General features: G+C 41.1%; 1 protein-coding gene across 2 annotated transcripts in view; it reads right to left on the bottom strand.

Moving 5' to 3' along the window:
* Window positions 1-1521: 1521 nt before the first annotated feature.
* LOC144504285 (collagen alpha-1(XII) chain-like) overlaps window positions 1522-10193 on the bottom strand; it is a 284762-nt gene continuing 276090 nt past the window's right edge. For both annotated transcript variants that reach the window (XM_078229390.1, XM_078229389.1), the window contains exon 67: window positions 1522-3065. In XM_078229390.1, the coding sequence (XP_078085516.1) occupies window positions 2938-3065 (128 nt within the window). In that variant the 3' untranslated portion in view covers window positions 1522-2937. The remainder of the gene's footprint in view (window positions 3066-10193) is intronic.

Raw genomic sequence — 10193 nt, 5'->3', positions numbered from 1 at the left:
GAAACCCATGTGGACACGAGGAGAAGGTGCAGACTCCGCACAGACAGTGACCCAAGCTGGGAATCAAACCCGGGTCGCTGGCGCTGTGAGGCAGCCGTGCTAACCACTGTGCCACCGAGTTGCCTGTGCGGCCAGAGAATCGCAGGGGAGGGGTCTAGTGCATTTCACACAAGCAAAAGCCCCCTTTGAAATTCTCATCACCCCCCCCCCCCCCCCCCCCCCTCCCGCCAGGGCGGAATCTGGATCCCGCCCAGCGAGGGGCAAGGACCAGATTAATATATTTAAATCTCTACTTAAATATACTTAGTCAATTTCAGACTGGATTCTCCCTGCTCCCAGGAGTCTTGGCAGATCAGGGGAAATCAATTGTATAGATACCCAGGAGTTACACATTTTTTCAGACTAATATTTCCTGGGTGACTATCCAAGTAAGTAAGTTGGATCCCACTGAAGTTTCTGATTCTAACTCAGGGCTGGAAACTTATTTTGGATGATCCCAAGAAACATGGGAATTGCCCATTGGAAGCGGAAACTTCCTGGGCAATTTTCATGAAGTTGTGTTGGGACTTCTGTGGAGTCTATAGAGCACCCCCCATGTCACATCCAGTCTCCAACCATTTGGAGACAGGAACTTCTGTGTCTATCTTTTAGTAATGACGCAACTGTCGCTCTGTTGTACACACCACTAGATTCCTGAAAATTACCTCTTTATGATTTAGACCCTCTACAGACTTTGGGATCAAAAACACTTTATCCAAACTGGCATTCCCATCAAGTTATCTCACATTTTCTTTAACCAAAGAATATTACAAACAGGATTTAAAAATACAATCCATAAAACTAATCAGTGTAACAATGAAACTAAAATAGCTTACAGTCATTGGGCGGGACTCCCCCCTCCCCTTGCGGTGTGTTTTCTGGAGGCAGCTTACCACTGACCAGTGTCGGGATATTCTGGTCAATGGGATTTACCATTGTTTGCACTCTCCATCGCCGGGGACCCTGCAAGTAGGGGGAGGGGCGGGGGGGGGGGGGGGGGGGGGTGGGGTGAGTGAGCCATCAGCATGGCCAGAAGTTTGCTGCCAGAAACAGCCAGAAAGCTGGATAGCTCTTCTTGCATCTTGTGAGTTAAAATCTTGAAAACATAAAAGCACAGATGGAGACTATTTAGCCCATCATGTTTGTGCTAGCTCTCCGGAAGGGTTATCCAGTTGGTCCCGCGCGTCAACTCATTCTCACACCCCTGTAGTCCATATCACAGCAACTTGCTATGTGCAAGTAAATTCTCATCTCCTTCTGGTCATTCTGACGGTTACCTTAGATCAGTGTCCTTTGGCACTCTTTTCTGTGAAAATCATTTCTCCTTATTTACCCAACATAATTTTGAATATCTTTGATTAAATCAATTGCTTAACCTTCTCTGCTCTAGCCTCCACATGATGGAACTCCCTCATCCCTGGTGTTATTCTAAGTAAAGCGAAAGAAAAATCTCATTGGTTGAAAGAAGACACAAGAGTCGAGTTTAATTTCAGTAGTTTTATTGAAAAATGCCTCTTTTATTTCAGAAATAAATAGGAAATTTAGGCTGTGAAATTCACAATCTGCAGTTACAAATATGAAGCAGCAATTCTATTTCCATAGTCTTGCAAACAGATTCCAACTGCATTCTAGTTTCTGAGAACACTATATTCTGGTAAAGGTTCCATACTAAATATACATCACAGACATGCATTTCCACCACCCTTTGTAATAGATCTGCTGAGAACCAGCACATTTACTTTTAAAGTATTAACGTCTTAATGTAAAAAAAATAAGCAGTGTTAAGTATTGTAATTGGTAGGTAAAATGATTTAAAGCAGTATCCTTTCTAAGAGTGTGTTGTACCTAATTCTTGATTTAACCAGCTGATACACTTGTAAGATAAAGTAACATATTCCTAGTAAGGTTATAACTGAAAATACAGATATGCTATATAATTGGAATGTAGTCGACAAGCTTGTCATTTGTTAATTATGGCTATTTAAATAGCATTTGAAGTGCTAACATGGGATAAAGTTGCAGAATAACCATTGTGAATTGGAAGGGAGGAGGAGACTGTCCATGGCTAGATGTGGAAAATGGTTTTTGGGGTTTTTACTGTTTTGAAAAAATCATTTACTAAATTTTTTTTATTTTTTTGATTGCAGTGTAACTAAAGTGAACAGAGGCACAGTTAAAACCCAATCTATGCAGACTAGGACCAACAGAATGGGCGAGTTACTATGTAAAAGCATATACACAATGGAGGAAAGTGACAAATCAAGAGTACACAGGGGTTATGCTTGGGAAAGAGTATTTTTTTTTGCATCAGTCACATGTGCAGGAGTCCTGGCTTTCAAACACTAATAAGCAGGGACGGGGCAGGGCCAGAAAAAAAACCAAACATTCATGGCTACAACATGGTCAGAAAAATTACGACTGCTTTGTTTTTCTAGCAGCATGTAACTTGCACAGGGCGGTGGGGGAGGGGGATCTTTGTGTGTCTCTGTACGATATTCCTACATGTCGCAATTGGATAGTTCCTACTACTCTGATTCCCTAATGTGATCGGATTATTACAAGGGATGTGGAAAAGGTGCTCCTGATGCCATGCACAGCAAAGTTGAAGATACGATTTTAAAACGGGCATGCTTGTGCTGTGGTGGAGACCCCAGAAGAATTCTTCCCTCTTTGAGGATCAGGCTGCGGTCAGAGCCAAAACCAAAACTAAGCAGTTATAAGTCGAACCTTAGCAGGTTTATTGGTTAATTGCTCAACAGGGGCTAAATTAGGTGATCAAAAACATTGAGGCTTCTGCAGACGTGAATGTAGCAATAAAATACAGGTTGAAAGTCTGTTGATATGACTCATCTACACGCCCTCCCCCTACTTTTATTTTGGAACAATGATGAACATTCCTCATGAATGGAGTCGGCGGAGTCCAGGCGACTGAATTTCGATTTCAGTTCGGTCGATCGCTTCTTCCTCTTCCCTTTCTATGGGCACAACATGGGTTTCTGGTCGGTAGGGTTGCGGCTCGAATCGTCCTGGTTGGAAATATGGGTCTTATATAACAAACACTATAATCGACAACCTACCACACCCCCATTTAGACATGATTTCAACATATCAGATACAAGTTAAATTCTTATAACATATACATTCTACATAAATTTGTACGCATATTTTGATTTACATTCATCTGAAAAAGAAGCTTTTTCTCATTTACTATTTTCTAACAGCAATGGGGAAGAGTAAAATTGTTATTTGTAAAATTGTCATTTTCTTAAAGAGAACTTTTTGGAACAAAAGAAGCAGTAATTGCACAGAAAGTATAATCAACACTATGATAAGGCAGTTGAAATCGTACTGTGCAATGTTAGTAAAGGGATGGTAAACAAAGTCATTGAACCTGATGTTAAAATGAATTACATATGAATTTGTTAGTATGATCACTATTAATACCGAACACTATGATCTGAACTGCCCATGGCTGTTAAAAATGACCCATTAAATTCAAATCAATGACAGGAAGGAGAATCATTCAACAGTGATTACAGTTTTAAATAAAGGCACAACAGCAAAATGGGTCTCAGGAAATATAGAATTGCATGAGAAAGGGGAAATAAAGTGAGACCAATGGCAGGTACACTTGCCAATATTTGAGATTCAAATTTACCAATCGAGAAAGTCTGCCAGGAGGGAGCAACGCTCAATGGGGATATGGATTGGAGATAAAACTGAAGTTTGAACCAATGCTTTCTCCAGGTGCAGGTCCCAATTGGGAATGCTGTGAATTTCTGCTGCTGTACATGGGTTACAAGCTTCTGTGCTGTTGGAATACCACAATAGCAAATCCACTTGGGATTTTTTACATTGATCTTGCATGCAGCATTTATGAGCACACTTTATTAGCCAAGCCAAGTTTTGAAAGAAATAATTTATACGATGAAGTTCAAGAAGCCTGAAACAAAAATTATTTTTCCTATCTCCCACTCCCAGAAAAGGTTTGGAGGTGAAATTGGTCTCTCTCGACAACACAAAACGGACAATAGTGAATTGGTAGTCAGTTTTACAATCTGCCCGATCTTCTTTTCCATTGGATAAGAAATTCAGCCAGGCTGTAGAACAAGCTGCCAATTTACTGCCACCCATCTTGAAGCCAGGACTAGTTTTACCGCTTCTTTCTATTTTTTTTTTTACTTGGTGCTCTAATACAATTTCGGAAGGCAGGCAGCGAGCAGCAGGCCTGGACGCAGAAGCCTGTTTAATAATGTTACAGCTGGTGTGGGTTGTGATTCAGTTTGAACCTTTGAGGTGCTGCAATTAGTTATTTACAGAAACAATACGACAAAGTCAACTGAACATTCCAGGCTAAAAGTCTGTGTTTTTGTTGCTGTAGTTTGTAAATGGTGTACCTCCACAAGGTGAGTAGTAAGTTTAAACCTTGTTCGTGAGTGAAACTTTTTTTTTTGCTTCACGATGAAACAACCTTAAAAGGACAGGCATCTCTGACGTCTGTTTCATCTATAGAAACTGCAAACTTTCTTAGTTTAGTAGGTGTGATTTTCTCTCTCCTTATGAAGAACTGATGATCAACAGAGTTCGTTAAATCAACTCCTGGTGAATTTTCCAAAAAGGCTCATTTCTTATTAAGCTCGGGAACAAATATTTCAGAAACAGGGCTTTTCGGTTTTTTGTAAGCATCATGGGTAATCTAGTAAAATTTATCCGGAACCTGAAACAGGTTAAGAATGTCGTTAGTTTTGGGAAAAACAGCTACATTTTTTTAAATCTTCTGCAGTGGAGAATAAATGAACTATTTCTATTTTGTTTTTAATTATTCAGAACAAAAAATCAAACACATATCACATCACAATGTTTAGACAGTTAACATATCTGGGTTGCCCAGGTTCTTTGCCAGCCTGGTTGGTGTTAAATTTCAGTCAGTCTTGTGACTTAACAGTCACATTTAAAAATGCAGGAAGATAGCTTGCCTTCAATCAACACCAATCAAGATGTAACACAACCTCTCTGGAACTTTGGCCAATATTTTAATTGCATTTATTGTCTAAATCAATACATTTGAAGTGCTGTTATTGACAATAGGTCGAACCATTGCAAACTGAAATGAAGTTTTAGTATTTTTGTTTAGTTAAAGTTCCAAGACGTATTTGACTTCAAGGCCTTAAGTTACCCCTAAATGTTGACAGTCTTTTTAATTGATTTAACTGTTTTTAAAATCAGACTGAAAATTTTAATTATACTCTGTTATTTTTTTTTAAGTGTTTATTTTCATAAGACTGGCTACAGCTGTAGTTGCAGTAATTTTAGTGTCTCTATTTAGGGATCAATCAGTAGCTGTAAAGTTCTTTTGTTATTATAACAAATTGTTCTCATCTTTATTCTCAGTCAGCTTTCTTTGTGGTTCAAGTTGAGCTCAGTTCCAGCAACAGTTTGACTTGAAATATTGCATTGCTTATGACATGGGATTTAGGAAGGCAAAGATCATTCATTCATTGGGGGACTGAGGGGTGGGATTTTACGACCTTGTTTGGGCGTGGCTCGTAAAATCCCACCCGAGGCCAATGGAGAATTCCGTTCTGCGAGCCTCTTGGGGTGGGTGAGGCAGTAAAATTCCAGCCTGGAAGTCTTGTGCACAGAGGGTATGAGCAGTTATACACACAGATATTTAGGAGGAAGAGGATGGCCAGTACACAGGGGTTGGTCAGGCAGGAGGAAGCTCTGTACAAAGGCAAGTCCTACATATTGATTTGATGGATGAATGGAAATTGCACAGTGGTATTGGTGGGTGAGGGAGAGGCAGTCCTGCACATGCAGTTTTATTATGGGTGGATTCAATTAGAATTGATTATTTTTAATGCATGTGTTAGGCTGTATAAACTTTACTGACTAAGTTACCTCCTGATTTCCTAAAATTTGATGAAAATTGAAACTTTTGGAGAAAAACCATCAAAAAATTTGGTCGTCGTGAAAACTATATTTGTTCTTAACTGTGAAAGAGAATGAAGAAACAAGAACAGTGATGCCATTGGTGGAAAGTGTGATGCACTTGATGGGAAGTACATGCACAAGACTTTATTATATGAAAAAAATATATAGAAAGGGAACTTTCATTGGCTACCTGTTGAGTCCTGGGTCTTTCTTTGCGGCTACCAGGGGCTGTTAGATATCGATATGAAACACGGTCCATTCTAGTGATATAATGGTTTACACACTGAAAATGAGCAATGACCTCATTTCTGCAAGCAATGTCTACAGCCTTTTGCTTCCAAGAAATATCTGAGTAACGACTGAAATCCCACTGGAATAATAAAGTTCTTAATATTTCCACATGTGGGATAGAGTTTAAGAAGTATATCCTGCCTTACAGTAATGAGGGGCAGGAACTATGCTGATGGGTTAAAGACTGGTCTTAGACCCTCCAGGAACATGCTGGATTCTTCTGAATGGGTACATTTGTGGCGTCCTTTAAGGCAGACTGCTAGGTAACAAATCTAAGGGTGGAATTTTACTGGCAGGTTCGCCTGAGGTTCATACAATTCCGCCTGAGGCCAATGGAGAATGCCATTCTCCGAGCCTCGCCCACCCCCAAAAAATTCTGGCTGAAAAGTTTAGCGGTCGGCTGTTTTTAATAAAGAAACAGACTGTACTTAATCTTGTCACAATTTGAAAAACCTTTGATATTTGATTATTAAAGGAACACCTCTACAAGCAATTGTTTTTGCAAACTGTTTATTCTTCAGCTCGGAAAGGTTGGAAGAAAAGGTGGGCCAAAAGAAGCTATGTGTCATTTTCATATGTGTCACTTAAATATAGTTTATGTTGCTGTGCAATACCTCTTGTCCACAAACAAACTAAAATTGCCAAACATTTATCTTAGGAAGACAATGCTTCTTTAAAATCTCTTGCCTTGTGCTGCCAGAAAGAGACACCAAGTTCACAGCAGGTTTAGCAGATCTTACATTTGTTTAAACCTGCAATACATGTCAAACTGCTGTTGTACTGCTCAGACGTGATACCATCTTTTTCAGGGACATGTTGTCGGCTCTCTTTCCTCGAAAGGAGAGAGATTTTGGAAAGCATTTATTTTTCACAAAAGCAATTCCCCTTTTATAATGTTTTCAAAAATCAGTCGTGCCATGTAGGGCTAGGTTTGTGTCTAAATACTGCACGCTTTTTTTGCAATCCTGCAAGCCAAACAAGGCAGTTTAATAATGAACTTTAAAAAGTTAACTGTTAAAATATATACTTATTTTTAAGCAAAGAGTATTAAATTTGCATTTGTAATCATGTTTCATTCCTGATTTAGTTAAAGGAACTCAACGTCACCATTTATAGCATTAGTAATTTAGGATTGGATATTTCTTTCAACAGCCTGTCAGTGCTTTAAAATCTAATTTGACTCGGTTATTAGAGCAAGTCATATTCTTGCCAGAAAATTAGCCAACGTCTCTCAGACAGGATCTGACTGTGTTGGTGTTTTCTCATTCTCTACCTTGACATTAAAATTGTCAATACCAGTTGGATTGATTTATATTGTTTGTTTATGTGGTATTTAGTCACATGACATCACGCACTACTTTATTATATGACTCCTAATCAACTGATGCTTGCCTGCAGTTTGCAAATATTATCCCTCCAAAACTTAAGAGTTTTGTATCTTTGTATGTGGGTTCAATCCCGTATATTTCATGCGTGAAACTCCAAGAACCACAAGTGCAAACCCTAGGTGTGAATTATGAATGTGAAATGTAAGCTTTCCTCTTGGGTTGCAGCAGGCAACACGCAATTCGAAAAGCAAATGGTATATTCATCTTTCTTATAAAGTGATTTCAGTGCAAGAAAAAAAGAGGTAAAAAGAGGTTTTGCTGCAAGTGTATAAGGACTTGGTGAGACTATACTTAGTGTAGTTTTGTTCTCTTCATCTCAGGAAAGTATACTTGCCTTCGTGGGAATGCAATGAATATTTCACTGGATTGATTCCTGGGATGTGGGGGATTGTGCTTTTAAGAGAAATTGAGTAGAATGGGTCCAGAGTTTACAAGAATGAGAAAAGTGGAAACATTTAGGGCTGAATTATCGCCCACACCCCCCACCCCTTATCTAGTCAAAATGTCAGTCCCAAACTGATCTACATTAAATTATGCATAATGCCATATGCCACAATGCACTCTGCATGGCCTTAAGAAGATGAGGGTGGGAGTTCCACCTCTTAGTGGAAGGGATTCTCACCTCGAGGTCAATTGTTCTGAAAACCCATCTGATTCACTGATGTCCATTAGAGAAGGAAATCTGCCATTGTTAAACAGTTTGGCCCCGAAATGTCTCCAGATCCACAAAAATGTGGTTGATTCTTAACTATGAAATTCCCTAGCAAGCCACTTAAGTCAGGGGAAATTACAGATGGACAACAAATGCTGGCTTTGCGAGTGGCACCCACATTCCATGAGAGAATAAAATGATATCTTAAATCTGTCCTTTGTATTGACTGAACCTCCCACCAATGGAAACGGTTTCTCCATATTTCCCCAAAAACCTTCCAAATGTTGACACCGCTATTGAATCTCTATGGAGAAAAATTACAGCTTCTCTAGTCTCTGGGGCTAGTCATTGGGGTTGGGGGATTGGTTAGCCTGTTAGAGGGGCTGGGGCTGCCGATGGGGGGGGGGCAGGGGGGGAAATCGGGGTTGGGGAGGGATCGGGAGATTGGGGCAGCCGGGGGATGAGATTGAAGGGGGCAGGGGGTTTCGAGGCTGGCCGGACACGTTTGAGGGGCCAGCGTTTGGGTTGTGTGGTGGGGGGGGGGGGGGGCGTGGGGGGGGGGGGGGGCGGTCGGTGAGGCAGCAATGTGGGGGTTGCGGGGCTGGTCAGTGATCGAGCTGGCCAGCGATCGGGAGGCCGGAAATGCAGGGCCGCTGTGCATGCGCTGATCTCTGCAATGACAGATCGAAACGTGCGCAGTGACCCGCTCAACGCTGTGCTGCTGGCCTCTCCAGTGGGAATGGGCCCCACCCAGTGATTTTTGGACTGATTTACGCTCGTGCACTTTGCAATGCACAGAGTGTGGAAGATCCATTTTGAAACTCCCGCTGAAAAAAACAGCGGGATTTACTTCAGTTTTTACAATGACTTCGACACAGATTTGTTTGGGAGAATTGCCCCCTTTAACTTTCTGTGCATGTGTTTAAATGGCAAGATGAAAAGCATAGTGTATATTCTTTGATCATTTTGATTGCTTTATTTCCATGGTTACTGAATAATGATAATGTGCATCTGCAGTACATTTACCTCCACTGTGAGTGTATCTGTAACTTGTTCCACTAAATTACTAAATGTGGAATATAGTCACATCTGCAGCTAGTCAGCACTTTCTATTGAACAACACTGATTTAGAGTACATAGGCTAAACATTTTCCTCTCATTGTCTCATCTGGGAGGAACTCCTGTATTCTTCCAGTGGATTCACCTTCCATTATCGAATCCAATAGCACAGAACGGGAGCATTCAGCCCACAGTCTCTGTGCCACTCAAAAATAAATAAATATGCTTGATCTAGTAGCCATCACAGACATATAGGGCAGGATTTTCTGGCCCCTCCTGCTGGTGGGGTCTCCCAGTCCTGCCAAAGTCAACAGGGATTTAAATGGAGTGTGGGAAAGTCCACCATATTGGGGCCGGAAAGTCTCGGCAATGACTGCAAGATAACAAAGGCTGGGATCATTTTGTAAGCAGAGGCAGCTTAACAAAGGTGGCAGGGTAGCTCTGTGAATTAAGAATTGCATTAGAGAGAGGGAGAGATGACCTCCTTATGAAAGATCAAGATGTAGAATCAGTTTAGTTAGATAAATAATAAGGCAGCTGAAGGGTGGCACGGTGGCACAGTGGTTAGCACTGCTGCCTCACAGCGCCAGGGTCCCAGGTTCAATTCCAGCTTCGGGTCACTGTGTGTGTGGAGTTTGCACATTCTCCCCGTGTGGGTGCGTGGGTTTCCTCCAGGTGCTCCAGTTTCCTCCCACAGACCAAAGGTGTGCAGGTAAGGTGGATTGGCCATGCAAAATTGACCCTAGTATCAGGGGAATTAGCAGAATAATGTGTGGGGTTGCGGGAATAGAGTTTGGGTGGGATTGTGGTCGGTACAGACTCGATGGGCC

Source organism: Mustelus asterias, chromosome 15 (assembly GCF_964213995.1).
Source record: "Mustelus asterias chromosome 15, sMusAst1.hap1.1, whole genome shotgun sequence".
NCBI lineage: Eukaryota > Metazoa > Chordata > Chondrichthyes > Carcharhiniformes > Triakidae > Mustelus > Mustelus asterias.
This window is presented reverse-complemented; position numbering and strand designations above follow the sequence as displayed.